General features: G+C 30.7%; 1 protein-coding gene and 1 long non-coding RNA gene across 3 annotated transcripts; one reads left to right on the top strand and one right to left on the bottom strand.

Annotated features, from left to right (window-relative positions):
* The first annotated feature begins 7,292 nt into the window (after positions 1–7,292).
* On the top strand, positions 7,293–13,524 carry LOC105121385 (uncharacterized). Of its 2 annotated transcripts, XR_841541.1 has the most exons (5): positions 7,293–7,735; positions 9,185–9,261; positions 9,351–9,436; positions 12,062–12,207; positions 12,284–13,524. It is a non-coding gene; the product is annotated as an uncharacterized LOC105121385 (long non-coding RNA). The 2 variants fall into 2 exon arrangements; XR_841540.1 differs by having other exon boundaries at positions 7,294–7,735; positions 12,062–13,524.
* An 815-nt stretch (positions 13,525–14,339) lies between these two features.
* LOC105121386 (uncharacterized) lies at positions 14,340–16,507 on the bottom strand. The gene is made up of 4 exons (XM_011019996.1): positions 16,315–16,507; positions 15,964–16,189; positions 15,483–15,544; positions 14,340–15,142 (listed from the first exon to the last, which is right to left on the bottom strand). The coding sequence occupies exons 1-4, from the start codon at positions 16,420–16,422 to the stop codon at positions 14,987–14,989; spliced, it is 552 nt and encodes a 183-aa protein (XP_011018298.1). The 5' UTR covers positions 16,423–16,507; the 3' UTR covers positions 14,340–14,986.

Genomic DNA, 16,507 nt, shown 5'->3' on the forward strand with positions numbered 1-16,507 from the left:
AACCATATATATAGTTAATGTCGCAGGTACGATATGATTATTAACTAGAAGCATCAAAATGCCCGCTTGTATTGTCTAATTTAGAAATCGTGAAGTGCATATAACTGTTGACAATAGCTCCCATGCTACAACAGGTTGCAGAACATAATTTGTATTATTGTATGGAATTGCATTTAAATATGTGTTTCAGATTCAATAGAAAATTATACAATTTTAATATTTAAAAGTTAATCTGAGAATATTCTCACATTAAAAAAATAAAAATACACTTGGGACAAAACAGGAGAGAGAAAAAGAAGTTTTATTCGGATAATATAATTAAAAAAAAAAAGTAATTAGTCATTGAAGACAAGCTAAGCTTACTATTATTAACGTTGAAATCTTGAAACAATATTTGTGGAGTCATTAATATCTAAAATTTAATATATTTATGAAACATTTTATACTTGAACTCCTTGATTTTAATACAAAATAATATTATAAAAACTGTATTTATAATTTTTTTATTAATATGTGGGTATTTAAATATTTTTATATGCACTTCAATTAATTTTATAAATTTTAAAATTAATAATTATATAAATTTTCAATAATCGTAAAATAATTTAAATTTATAATTATTAAAAAGCAAATTTAAAACTTAATTAATTAAATTATTCTTTAAAATTATACTCATTTAAAGCATAGTTAATTCCGTGATAACTTTAAATGTGATATAGAAAGTATGAATAAAAAAATTATTTTATATTATAGAACAATGGATTAAAGAAGTGTTGTTTGGGTAAGAGTAAAAAAAACAAAATAGACAGGGGAAAGGTTGACATAAAATAACATAAAAGATAAATAAAGCAATAAGGTATCACAACACAAAAATATTGCAGTCTAAGTTTTTTTTTAAAAAAAAAACAATAAAACAAAATAGCATGACAAATAACAGAAATGTCGTTTGAAACTAGCGAAAATAAGTGGAGGAAGCTCAAACGAAATAGCATGACACCTAAAAGGAAAGGTACTCCCAAGACAACCTTTTTTAATTTAAAACCAGACACGACTTAAGAAAGATTCATGGTAATGGAACAATTAAATTAATAGACATAATTAAAATAATACCTTGTACTTTAAAAAAGAGAGTCACTTATCAGATTTGATGTCAAGCTGTCAACCATCAAGGATAACATCACTATAAAAAATGATTACAGGGATAGTATTATTCGTCTTTGCCTGTTAATACCAAACATACAAGATAACCTCTTAAAATTGTAAAAACTAAAAACAATTCCTCGAAAGTTATTTTCATGTTCTTAACAAATAAACCTAAATGATAATTATTTTTATGCAAGAAATAATGCCATTGGAGGTTCGGTTTTCCTGAGTTTTTATTTTATTCATTGTACTTGTTTTTTCACGTGTCTAAATCTATATATATAATTTCATAAAAAAATACAAATATATATTTTTTTAACATTGAACTCATTTAAGAAGTTTTCATTTAAATTTTATATTTGTAACTATTCTAAATAAGGTTCAATTTCTAAAAATTATATCAAAATAAATTATAAATAAATAGGAGAGGTGGATGTTAAAAATTAGTAGTTCGTTCTCAAAATACCGATCTTTTTTTATATCACTCTTCTCTCTATTATAAAGAGTAAATATGTATCACGATAAAACATTACTTCCATGAGGTATTTAATTTTGATTTAATGGATTATTTAAGATGATAATAACAGAGAGGAATCAGATGCAAAAAGAAAGAGATATTTTGAATGAATAAAATAAAAGATATGGTATTGTAGAAAATAAAATAAAATAAAATAAATTCAATGATAATATATCTCTTTTAAACACATGATTTTAACTTTTTGAATGCAATTTAAATACTATAAATGAAATTAATTTTAATAGGAAATTAGTCTCAAACACGCTGCAAGTGCACGAATTTGGACAAACGAGCCATGAGCAAAAACCAATACCCTTGCTCCACCTTCGGTTACTCGAGAGGACATATATCACGCGCTTCAACTGCGCTTGGAATTTCAAGGTTTCGTTCATTTCTTGCCAGGTGTCGTCACTTACAGAAGAAATTATATACTATTATGCTCATGGCACAACAAAGTGGAGCCCATATAAACGGTGATGTGGCAAATTAAACCATGTCATTATCATGTTTGTTTATGCAGCCACGATTTGTTTTTTAAAAAAAATTGTTTTAAATTATTTTTTTTATAATTTTAAATCTTTTTAAGTGATATTAAAAATAAAAAAATATTATTTTAATATATCTTAAAAAATAATATTTTAAACCATGGCACAACAATAATGTACACTAACAAACCCTACTTTAATTAGGTACATCGAAGAATCGTCAGATCACGTGGGGGTGGCTGTTTTTTCCTTAAAAAAAACAAGCATGTCGTGTGAGACGAGAGACTTTGAAATTTGAATACTTAATGGCCGCTCCAAGTTAACGTGTCCGTACCTCTTCATTTATTACAACGGAGGAATGGAACGGTCTCAACTCACAAGAGAAACAAATCTGTTGGCAGCGGTTTTTTATTGATTCTGTGCATACTTTTTTGGGTGGAGTTTCCAGAATCGTGGAAAAAATAGCCAAATCTGTGGGCAGGAAGCCGTTTAGGAACGCTGTTTAGGAACGCGGTTGCACCGCGTTCCTAAAAAAATTTACTTTTTTGAAAAATTAATTTTTTATATATTTTAATATATTAATTTTAAAAATTACTTTGATATATTTTAATAAAAAAATATGTTAAAAAAAATTACAACCAAAGTCTAAAAAATAAATTTTCTTCTAGTATTCTTGCCCGGAAGATTTTCCAGTATTTCAAAACGACCGGCGTTTGTATGAAAACTGATACAGTCAAGGGGCGTTTTAATTTTTTTTATTTGATTCCGATACAATTATAATAAATATTTATAAAAGTACAACGATTTAAATTCTTACAAATTATCTTTTAGCTAATTTTTTTATCCACACACACATATATACACTTTAACCAAACATATTCTTTATATTAATAAAATAGTTTTTTAATAAGAACTTAAGAAAAATAAAAGAAAACCCCATGGAATGAAATTTAATTAATTTAGAGAATTTTTTTTACTATGGTACTTTCAATTTTCTGGTATCCTTGTTTTAACTAAATATATTTTTTAATTATATTTTTATGTTCATATTGACTTCAACGCTGTTGTATAAAAATTGATGCTAAATCCAAAAAATAATGTTTCTTTGTTGGCTGTAGGGATAAGCCATTTAGATTTTATTTCTGCAATGATTATAATAATGTCATAATCTAATTTTAAATTCCACTAAAATACAAATGAAGGAGCAACTTTATCGAAAATGTATATGTACGTACTATATTACTTTTTTGAAAGATGTAAACATCAACTTTGTCGAAAATAAAGAAAGAAAGAAAGTAAATACCAAGCGTTAAGAACATATACAAGCATTTAAAAGCCTAAACAAATAAAACAAAACCACGTGTTAGTTTTAAATAGCACCCATAGTAACTACGGAGACTGTTGTTTCTCTCTTCCATAATACCAATACCTTGTCGTCTCCATATACACAGACTAATAAAGAATGATCAGTTTCTTTGATAATAAAAAAATTAAATTATAATAGTGAAGCTAGTGGGTTTCAAAAGGTTTATTAAAGTATTTTAAATTAATCTAACTTCAAGTATCTATAGACTAATATAATATTTTACCAAACTTTGTTATGTTTTAAAAGTTTTGAATAATTGAGGCATGCAAGGGATCGAGTGTGCTGTAGTTCAAGTTAAGATTTTATTAATAGTTTTTGTTAGTTTTATATAATTTTTTTTTAATTTTGGATTGAGGTATCAATTTTTTTTGAAAATTAACATAAAGCCTTCTAATATAATATTTTAGCTTAGGTTAAAATTTCAGAATTTTTAGAAAAATTCAGAAATATGATAAAAAATCACAATTTGATCAATTTTACGTTATTGTGTATAATTTTCAATCTGACTATCAGATTGAGCTAAAAAATTTACAAGGCATCTTAAAATATATTAAATAAAATCTATTTTGTATGATTTTCAATCTGACTATCAGATTAAGCTAAAAAATTTACAAGGCATCTTAAAATATATTAAATAAAATCTATTTAAAATTTTAGGATAAACAAAGTTTGGTAGTGCTAATAAAAAAAGATCGTCAAATAAAAACAAAATGACTCATTAAAAGTAAAATAGTTATTTACTATTAAAAAATAAAACAAATCAATTCTTTCTTTTTTTTATATATTGACAACTTGATAGAAGCAGAATAAGAAAAGAAAGAAAAGAAAAGGCGAGAGAGAAAAAGAAAAATGTAAAAGAAAAACATAAAAAGAAAATTCAAGGAAAAAAATAAAAAAAAATATGAAAATAACTTTATAAACTTGCAAAGTCCAACTTATAAAATACTAATATAAGAAAGAATCAAGTGAAGGAAAGAGAAATTGAATGAGAAAAAAATTAATTATTTTGTTTTTCAGTTGATATAAGATTATTATTTTATCATGTTCGAGAGGTTGTTATAATATCGATTCAAATTCGATTATATATGAATTATATTTCATAAAATATTGAAAAATATAATTTTAATAGTGATTTTATTTTTACTTTTATTTTAATTTTACATACTTTCAAATTTATTTTTTAATATTTTGGATAGTGTATTTGAATTAAAACTTTATTGTTACATTTAAAAATTTATTTACATGAATTAATAATTTATCTTAAAAAAATTTATATAAAAAAATTTATATATTTATTTAATAGTCCAGAATAGAAAAAAATTTCTAGCTTCATCCCTCGACTACATCGAAGAAGAGTATAAAACCATGCACACAACAAGAAATTATTAGTTATGATACAAATTATATATTTAAATATAAAATTTATCATAATAATTCACATATGAGAGATTACTAGATTTGTTCTTTGCGATGTGTCTCTGGATTGCATCCAAATTATAAACTATTTTGGGTTCCAACAATGGTCAACAAAAAAAATATAAAAATATAAAAATATTATTTTCCATGGGAAAAACGTCCATGTAAATGTACAAGGTCGAGTCAAAACAAATTTAATTAGTTAAAGCAGTTGTTCATGATCGTATTTGCGTATTTTAAAGACAAATTATCGTTGAGCATGAACAAAGCAAATTCAACATAGTCAAGTTCAGGTTATGCATATTGCTTTATGATGATTGTTTAAACAGTAAAAATGGACAGAATCAGCTCATTATTTCTACAGCTTCACTCTCTCCATCAAATCTAGTTTGAATATATACTAACCCTAAGTATAAACACACTCACGCAGCAGCAGCATTAAGCATCTTAGCATTTTCATTAACAATAACCCAAAAATAGTAAATTGTCGTATGATAAAATTAACGTCGTATGTAATAACATCAACTATTAAATAGCCATCTGAGGCCATAATCTCTAGAGCTACAGATCGAGAAGATATATATCAAGAAAAAATAAGTTGTTTTTCCTAAGAAGAGAAAAATAGACTCTTTCACGTGTTTTTCTCCATTTGTTTGTTTAAAAAAGAAGAAGCAAGTGATGTAAAAGATGAGATTTCAGCCGCCAGGAAGTCCAAAAAGGACATACAAAACAGGAGAATAAAATGAACAAAATTATAGCGAGATCGAACAAAGAAACATTGCTTGAATCCAGCGTAAAAACACTCTTAATCCATAATGAATCCCTAATTCTTATTTATTTATTTATTGTAATGTGGAAGATATCATCTAAAAACCGATCGAGGGAAAGTCTAGGTGCCTAAAAGTTGGCTATAGATTATTGACCGTTAAAACTTACACTGAGTAATCCAAGATTTGGTTTTTTTTTTTCCCCAACTATATTTCTAAATAGTACACTTTTTATCTTAACCAAAACAGGTTTATAAAAATAACCATATGATTATAATACTCCTATATAGGTCTTGTATTGTTTCAATAATTGGATATCTTTAATTGATTCTGATTATTCAAACTCTATAATTTTAAATGATATTGGACTAGTAAGTACAATATTAAATAACCCATTTCATTTTATGATAATAAAGACGAGATTATGAATCAATGATACATATATATATATATCTTTTATTTGGCCTTATAGTTCTAGTGAAGATTAGCTTTTTTCTCCTTTACCACTGTCTCTATTTTAGTTTTATTGTATTTGAACACTGTCTCTATTTTAGTTTTATTGTTTTTGAATGTATAAATCTTTAAATTTATAATAAAAATATATATTTTTATATTAAGATATTAAATTTACAATAAAAATATATATTTTTATATTAAGATAATTTATTTTTATATTATTTTAATTATTTTTCTTCTTTTGTTCAATATATATTTTTTTAAAAAATATTTTTTAAAATAATTAAAGATGGTATTATTGGCGGAACAAGTCTGTTGGTACATTCTACAAAGTTAGAAAATAATAATAGCAAATGTCATTATTATTGTTAATTTATCGATGAAAAAAGTTTGTCAGTATATTTTAAAGAGTTGAAAAAAAAAAAAATATAAATATCATTACTATTATTAACTCACCGATAAAATTATTGATATTTTTTTATTGATGATATATAATTTTATCGATAAAATTACATACGATTTAACTGTTGATAATATGCTAAATTATATCGAGAAAATTATCAATAAAATTATAACAACAACAAAAATAATAATAATAATTTAAATAATAAATATTTAGCCTGATCATCTTGGGTAGGGTTATTTTTAATATAATTGGTTTGGATTTAGACACATAATTCTAATAGTATACAAATTATAAACCTAACGCATTTAATTTCTTTTAAATTCAAGCGAGTTATATATACAGGGTTTAACTAAGTTTGTCATGAATATTACATATATTGGATTTATATTCCTTATTTTCATGGGTCTGTATTTAGATATAAATCTATAGCATGGACTCTAGGCATTGTGACATTTTCAAAATTAAATCTAATTTTTATATATTGTATCATTATTAAATTTCAGTTAACTTGTTCTACATCCTACCAAAAAACAAGCTATTTTTTTTGTTACTTTAAATAAATTTAATAAAAAATCACCAATAAAAATTTTAAATTCAAAATATTTTTAAATAAAATAAAAACAAATATTTAATCTATAAACAATCAAATTACACACACACACACAAAATCATTTTAATTAAGTTTTAAAAATTCTAACTCGTGATATCTATTTTTTAATTTTTGTATACACTATCATGTTTTATATCTACATTATCTTGAGAGATACGAACGGCCACGATCTGCACAAACTGTCATACCTTGCATTCTCATCCTCGTCAAGCTCACAGAAGATCACAACATAAAACGGAGCATCACCGTTCGACTGAGAGAGCCACAGTCTGACGAGAGCCGCAAATGGGACTACCGCATCTAGCAGAGCTGGTGAGAGTCCAAACCGGAATCCTCAATGGAATATCAAACCTCGATCTCACTCTCCTCTCCAAACAACGACCTCTCCGCCGCCGCCAACGACGTCATGGGGCCACCTAAGCTCGTCTCTCAGCCATTCTCCGATCAAACGGTGCCACTGACTTCGTCTTCGTAAAAGCCCCCCCGATTACTACGACTGGTCTATCGAGTCCCGACTCGACAATCTCGGTGCCGCCTCTATTCATCACCGTTGTAAAAGCATCGCCTTGGTATATTGTTATTTAACACATTCGCTATTTTTTTTATTTACCATCTTAATTTGGTCAAATTTATAGCTTTATTAAGCTGAAATGAGGTTTTTGGATGTTAAAAAGTTTCTGAGGCGTAAATTAAATTGGACGCTGACCTTTATAGTTAAAGGAAGTTTTGACTCAGCGAAAATGCTTATAATATGGATACCCTCGTGGAATTAAGTGAGTATTGAGTGTGAATGGATGACTAAATTTTATGCATTTGATTGATTATTCATCAAAGAGAGATTAAGAAGATGGTGCATAAATGCATTCGTTCCATTGGATGTGTCAAAAATTTGTTTGCAGTAATCTACACATTGTTGAATTTGTTTCCTATGCAAATGGAATTAGGATGCCCCGTGTGTTTTACCGAGGGAATGAGATCTTATGGAGCTTGGAATTAGAAATGAATGCAATCTTTGGAAGTTATTGATTGTTTTTTTGGTTCATTATAGATAATTATGGAATGGGTAGCTATTTTTGTGCTTTTAGTATTGTTCAAATGGCTGAGGTTTAGGGAAACATGGGAAAGGAGAGGGCAGGCGAGAGGAGAATGCGGGGATCGTCACTGAAGATTCAGTGGGGATATTCTTTGCTAGATATTAGATTCCTTGGTGGTAACTAGCTAGGAGTTCAAAGTTCTGAGTTTTGGGTACAAAACAATTACAGACAATTCGGTTTTGCTTGGTATTCCATTACAAATACCATGTCCGGCATTCCATAGTCTATATCAATGATTAGGAAAGGAGTATGAGCATCTTATTTAGTTTTTGCTCTAGAAGTAAGAAATGGGAGAGGGTGTAAGGGATTTGGACATTGGAGGACTCAAAAGGTTAACTGCACGTGCACCACCTCACAAAAGTTGGTGAAAAATATTACTAGACCTATTTGGAGCATGCATTTATCAATTAACAATAATCAAGTGGCATTTTGTGGATCTGAAAACTAGCTATGTTGTAGTTTGCAAAAACTTAAAAGTTTGACATCGTCGCTCAATTTAGATGTAACCTGGTCTCTCATGATAAAGTGTAATCCTTACAATAATCTCTGCTTGAGACTGCTGGAAAGTTGTTGTAAAGCGAGCACTCATCTGGAAATATCCATTAGCAATAGCAGCACTAACCTGCTTCTTCTAATAGTGTCAATTCAATATTTTTCATCAGTCATCAATATTAGGATGGTTACTGAATAGAACTGTATGTTTTGGCAATTAGCATCAAAGTATTATCATTTTCTTTTATGTAAAACTCATCTTATAAGCCACAATTCATCATTTGCGTACTGTATAACTTTGAATGGAATCATACTATGGAGTATCTAAATTCATTATTGAACTATCTTCTTTTTCTTAATGTATGAGTTCCTAACCAAGAGATTTATCCTTTGACTTACTGAATGATGGGTTAAGTTCATTTTTTTCCTCAGGTTAATACACAGGCCCCATCCAAAATCATTGACTGCAGTGATCAAAATAATTCAAAGTATTACAGTGTGTTGTTCTGGTACATTGCTGTTTCCATAATCTATATTTACAATTTTCCATTTATGTGATGCCTGGACATCTTACATATGGACACCTTCTTTATTTCAGCACACTGTTTGATTCAATGCTGAAGCGGTTAAAAACTATTTGTTTGCACTCAAAGAAGGGAAGATATCTAAAAAACAAAATCAATTGTAAGTTGTTATCCTCTTGATGATCATAAAGGCTCATATAACAACTTAAATAATCATTCTTCTGATGGAAAGGGTGGTTTATTAATATAGGCTGCAAGTGTTTTTCAAGTCATTATGAATACATTTTCTGTGAATTCTCTTATGCCTTTGTGAACCAATAATCTCAGCAGTCAGCAACAATTGCAATAGAATTCAATAGTTATTATTGGGCATAAGAGGTGGGTAACAATTAAAAACACTCCATTAACTATTTGGTTATGTATTAGAAGTGGGTGGGTGTTGCATTTGGTACTGGAGACTGGATGGTTAATTCAATTTAATTGATGCAGAGTAATAATATTGATGGCTCTTGTATCTTTGGGAATCACCATCTACCCAAAGCTTTTGGGTTGTTGATCTAGTATATCATAGTTTCCAACAGAGCTGTGCCATGGCACTCCATTTTGCTAGTGATATGTCTTTCTTAATGTTTTACTATTTTCATTACCCTTTCCTTCTTATACATAAATAACTTGAATATACTCTTATAGTTTCCTAGCAATATGAAGAAAAATGTAAAGATCACTTCCAATGGTTAATTGACAATAAATGAATTAAGAGTTTCCATGCCTTTGTCTATCCGTGGAATGGAGTAGCAAGATGGGACACTGACTCACCTCATGCTTCCTCACATGAAGATATCAGGATTATTTTTAAAATTAACACAGTAAATTAAAAAATTTAACAGTGTAACACCATTTGAAATTTTTTTAGTAAAATAGTAAATTTTTACGATGTCTTGTTTTAAAATAGCGATATTTAAACATGTAATATTTATAAAGCATGACAACTTAACATAGAGTCTTTATTATCAATTCTTTAGCCCAATCGGTTGGCCAATTGAGCCAGTTGTATGAATTGGTTAACTATTTTGTACAAAAAACTATAATTTTATGAACCTTTTCTTCCAAATATATTTTATAAATCAAAATATATCTTTTTTTTTCTTTCCAACATGTAGATCCAAAAACATATTTCAATTAAAATTTCAAAAATTTATTGTTCACACTAGTTATTTTTTGTTTTTTGTTTTTCATTGTTAATGATATAGTCGGACTTATGATAGTGGGTAATTCTGAGCAGTCAGTTGTGGGTCTACCATAACTATATAAAGATTTGTCCCAAACAGATTACATGAATGGTCTAGCAAATATATTTATGACTAGTGGGACAGATTTAAGTCCAAGAGAAGGTCTAGTCATGTCAAATATAATAATAGCTTAAAAAGGCTATAATTTTTTGTCTGACTATTTGATTGTGCTTAAATTTTAACAGAAGTTTCTAGAGGCTATTTTTCTTATGGAATCGCTACTTCAACCGCTTTTAAAAATTTGGTCTTGACACCCTGATTTTGGTAATTTTGTGATTTGTTTTATGAATTAATTGACCAATTTGTTCTAAATTTAATTGATATTATGGTTATAAACCATGATATCAATTAAAATTTTATCGTGATTTCTAACTATGATATTTAATTGATATCACGGTTTAAAACTGTAATGTTTAAAAGTGTTTTATTTAATCAAAACTTTTTGCTTATGTTATTTCACCAAAATTTTTGCTTTTGTATTTATTCGACATTTTTTTTTATATGCTAATTACCCAATTTATCAAAGATATCATAATTGCATAAATATTTCAGTATCTTTTATCAGCATCATTAACATAAGTTGCCGATATCTCTTCTTGTTTAAAATTTACATATACCTTACAATATTCTTTTATTATCAAGATTGGGGAAACATTGTTTGAAGAATCTCGATTCCCATTTGACCCTGTGAGCATGTGTGTCCAAGTAAATGGCTTGTGAACAACAATCATAAGTCAATTGATTTGACTGATAAGAATGTTGTCCCCTTTCATAGACGCATAAGTAGTCATGATTTGCCTATTGTCAGTAAAAATTAGAACACATAGACAAGATTTGTGGAGGACATGGCTTGTTTTAAAAATGGACATGACATGTCGGGTTTCATTGACACCTTTTCTTATCTGCTCTCGTATTCATACAGAAGTTATAGCTTAAGTGGTTATATGCATGCACTATTAAAAACTACCAAGTATGGTTATAAAGAAAATACTTGAAGAGTTAGCATCGTGAAAAGTTGAGAAAACGATGATCGTCACAAGAATTGTCATTTGCATGAAGACTTTGTTGAACAGGGAAACATAAAACAAACATAAGATACCACAGGAAATGCTAAAAGGATTGCGTCATTGAGAGCTCTACCCAAGAAGTGTTGAATAATGTCTTCACGATAGAAATAGTCCAGTGATGGATGTTGTGTTATGTTTGAATGCCCTTTTGTTTCTTTGACTAATAAATCTGTAGGACTTGGACATGGTTAAAAGCATCTGGGAACTAGTAAGTTTGATGAATACTTATTTATGTAAGACTCTGCATCATAGAAGATGCAAGTTTTGCTGTAAATTTTACTCCCCTTTTCTTTTTCATTTTTGTTGGTTTTTTTCTCTTTTCCCCTGGTAAGCTTGTAACACAAGTGCAGTTTCATCAACCTTTATGTGATTCTTAAGTGAGAAGGTAATGCAATGTCGTCTTCCTTCGTTCTTATTTTTAACATTCAGTGAGGCTTGCCCCTGAGGAGACACCAGCTAAGCTGATTGGATGTGAGCATAATGCAGTGACGTGTTAGCTTGAAAACATACATTCCGATAAATACTCATCTTTTTTCTATGAAATCAAGAGATGGAAACTGTTCTTTCACTATTTAGTAAGTATCTTGACATTCTCTTCTGTTAAGTATTTTATTTCACCTCATTCTGACTTGGATGTTTCTTTGGTTATAGCCGATCTCATATTGCAACTTTTAGCATTCAATGCCTCTTCAAGCTCCGTCCTGGCTTGCAAATATGTTGGTAATCTTTGGAAGGAAGATTAATTGCTAAGCTGTACAGCTTAATGCAATTCCCAGAGTTAGAGAATTTAGGATCAATCTCGATCAAGATTTGTTGGTTTTGATCCAAATTCTTCACTTCAATGCCTTTTCACTTCCTGTGGTGTAAAGCTTACCTAAGGTCTTTTTGATGTGCACATGTACATGTTTTCCAGACAGTACACGCTTCAGTGTTCTGTCTTGCTTGATGCCAGTATGAACACTTGGACAGTTTGTCCCAAGGATTAATGGCTGAGGTAGATACTTATCCCTGTTTTGCGTAAGGGTGGTGTGGCTGTTGTTTTGTATACACGGTATGGAAATTTTGGCAAAAAAGAAATGTAAACGGTACTCTTGATTTGTTATTCGTATCATGAATGCTAACATGGAACTATTTTTTCATTAATCAAATCGTCAACTGCTGTGCCAGCTATTGAGTATTCAAGTGGTCCATGGTTCTAAACATCATACTGTCAAATTGGGATGTAATGTAGTGGTCCACTCTAATGTGGCCAAGATCAATGATTTTCTGCCAGTCCGACACTAAAATAAAATTCGGGATGACACTTAACGTTGAGTTGCTCGCATAGATAAAGGCCTGAGCTAGCCGGGAATATTTACTGCAAACAGCTGTAGAGATGCATATCTGTCTCCGTGATTTTGCACATATATTTGTACAAGGAACATCGTAAATTGTGACAGGGAAAGATGAGGTCTTTCAAAAATATTTGAGATTAGCAGGGGATGATCCTGAAAGATTGACACACAAGCGTATGGATAGATATGCATGAGGTGAGAGAATTATGCCTATCATTGTTGTCTTACTAATTGGATTGAAGAGTTTTGATCTCAGGTAAGCAATTGCAAGACTCAATCCTGATTTCTTCTTGTTGGGTGGCGGAGAGGTTTCTCTGAAGCTGGCGATAAGGACCTTGGAATTTATTCAGGACATGAAGAAGACATTTCCATCACGTTTTTACAGGGATTTATTTTTTCTTTTTAGGACAGTAATGATATTTGAAGTAGAAACTTTTGCCGTGCACTTCATTGGTTCTTGGGATTGAAATTCCGTTGGAAGATCTTTAGATCTGTAGCGAATTCATTAATTTTTGTTTCTAGCTAATGTTATGGCAGGGGAAAGTCTACTTTTGCCAATATGACAGCAACTGCATCATCCTTGATACTGCGTATGTGAGCCTGTTCAGTGTACTGTTTTTTTATTCTCACCTCTTTTTGTTTAATCCAGGGGAAATCTAGAACTATAACATGATCCCATGTTGCTTTGAATGCGAATGCTTAAATCCCTTTAAAATCTTGGTAAATGGAGCACATTATTTTTATAGAGGAGCATCTTTATGGAGCACTACTGGCAACTTTACTATTTGACCACCAGCTAGATAGTTTCAACTGCATCATCCTTGATACTGCGTATGTGAGCCTGTTCAGTGTACTGTTTTTTTATTCTCACCTCTTTTTGTTTAATCCAGGGGAAATCTAGAACTATAACATGATCCCATGTTGCTTTGAATGCGAATGCTTAAATCCCTTTAAAATCTTGGTAAATGGAGCACATTATTTTTATAGAGGAGCATCTTTATGGAGCACTACTGGCAACTTCGCCCACTAGGTATTACCATCATCCTTCACAATTTGTAGAACACCAATCCTAATAGGTTTTACAAGAATGATGGGAGGAGCAATATTGCACGGGTCCTCGCAGTATCCATGGAGCCTGGAGGTGAGGGTTCTCAGTCATGATTCTTCATGGTATCTCCTGGAGGTTAGCTGAATTTCCTTTCGTTCCCATGCGTCGGTGCAATTGATATCACTTGACGTTTGCGTATAATCGTTTTCACCTTATTGCAGCTGTCTACGGAGAGAGAAAACTGAAAAATCAAACTGCAACAGATACGATTGCTTTCATTTTAGAAACGCCAACCAACCAACACCATGTCAACAATGGCGAGAAATCCATGTCAAGTTTGTCCCTTTTATTCACCAATGTCATTAATGCAAAAGCGTAAAATACAGTGAATGGGGCCTCCATCCATCTTTTCACATCTTCTATCACTTCACCACCTCATTTAAAGTAGCTAGCCACTGAAACATTACACAGTTGTTGGAGCGAGCTGATGCTGTGCATGTCAGAAATTTAGACTTTTTAGGGCATCGATCCTTGTTGTCCAGTCACAGATCGAAGAAGCCACCATCTAAAAATTGAAATTATGGCATGTCTCTAAGACCTATCTCCATGTTTTGAAAGGCTTTAGAACTCGGTTGGAATGAATATTGCAAGGGTTTTTAAATTGAGAGAGTTCGCTGCCCCTAGCTCGTTGTATAATGAAGGCTTTAGTGATCCTTTTAAACCAGTAGAGAAGACGAATATTCTGTTAACGAAAATGCTTAACAATATCGACCACAGGTATCACTGATCTTATTACTGGCAGAAAATATGAAAGTGTTCTTGAAAATTGTTTTTTACCTTGTTCTGATCTTTTTTATATTATTGCATGCAAATCTTGGAAATATGATCATCTTCCATCAAACAGAAATTTGGAGGAGCTGGGTCGGAGGAGAAAGCCATTTAAGTACATGTATTATCACAATATATACTGGCCTAGGGTTTTTTATTGTGGATGGGTGGTTTCCGATGGGGTTGTGCATAATCCATGACAGCTACATCCTTGGGAAAGTCATTTTCCTCAGATCGCACAGCTTCCTCCGTATCATTTGCTGTTGATCCTAGCATAGATCTTCCTCGGCCCTTCAATCCCTGGTCAAACAATCAACCAAATTAACATCTCTATAAACATCCATTTAATTGAATATCCTTGACATTTATTATATGTAAATATAAATGCATGTTTATACAAAATTTATTGAAGATCAGCTACGGCATGTAATTAAGCAAATTCGTACTATATGCTACTCATGATCTCATTGCTTGTATGGTGCATGCATGAGCAAACCAATCTGCCTTGCCATCCTGATGGAGGGCATGGCGAGGAAGATGGGCCATGAGTCTTGGTCAGTACCACACCAAGAACATAACAGCCTAGCAACCATAAAAACCATCCTTTAATAAATTAATGATCATGGAGTATTTAACTCACCTCTATTATTATTTTAGACGACTGTTGAAAATCAGCCTGTGAAGATACGATAACTTTATTTCCTGCAGGTAAAACATTAATTACTATCACATAGGAAAGCAGTTTTATAGAGCATATTACTTTCTTTTAACATGTAAGCATTGAACAAATATTTATAAGACAAAGGCTAGACATCATTTCTCCATGTCCATAGATTATTGAGTAGAAGATTTAGTTTTTCCTTTAGCAAAGACATGGGTATCTTAAGATCTAGTTAGGGGTACTTGAAGAGACTCAATACCGTATTAAATATTTGGAACCCTAGATAAGCTGAATAAGTAGATTACAGAACTTGAATTGCATGATTGATTTTCGACAATGCTACTAGTTCATTGAAGACTAACCTAGGATCCTCTAGGCCAAGCTATCGCGTTTGTTATTGTAAGGGTTTGTTTGTATATGTTTTATTTATGGTAGGTTGCATTCTGAGTTGGAAAATTACCTGAAGTTGCTCCTTTTGTGCCTTCTTCTTGCTTCATAAAAGCTTCTTCGTCTTTCTTTTTCATAGTGGTTGCACTAAGTAAACTGATCTTACGAGTAATTGTATCATCTCTTCCAACTACTTGTTGTCCTTGTGCTCCTTGCTCCTCTGAAACTGGAGGCATCATCTCCGATGGAGCTAAAGTAGTTCTATCGATATTCAGTTTATCGACATCTTGCACCAAATCCTGAAAATCCGACTGCATCAATTATCGTGGACGTAAAAAAGTATAGACCAAAACTGAAATGTTTTATAAAAGCAAAATGAACTTAAATGTATACGTTCACTTTTATTATTTTTTATATCAATAACCTTGTTCAGGACTTGTTTTTTGGTTTCCTTGTCAGTGAGGCGAAGAAAGCGAGCATTGCATGCATGCAAAGAAAGACAGATGAGAAGCAAAAGAAAGAGAGTAGACATGGCGAGAGATGATCTTGGAAATCGATGTCACAGAATGAATAATTGTTAAAGTTTGTTTGGTGAGTTCACCGTCAGGGCTCATAAG

Source organism: Populus euphratica, unplaced genomic scaffold (assembly GCF_000495115.2).
Source record: "Populus euphratica unplaced genomic scaffold, PopEup_1.0 scaffold25.1, whole genome shotgun sequence".
NCBI lineage: Eukaryota > Viridiplantae > Streptophyta > Magnoliopsida > Malpighiales > Salicaceae > Populus > Populus euphratica.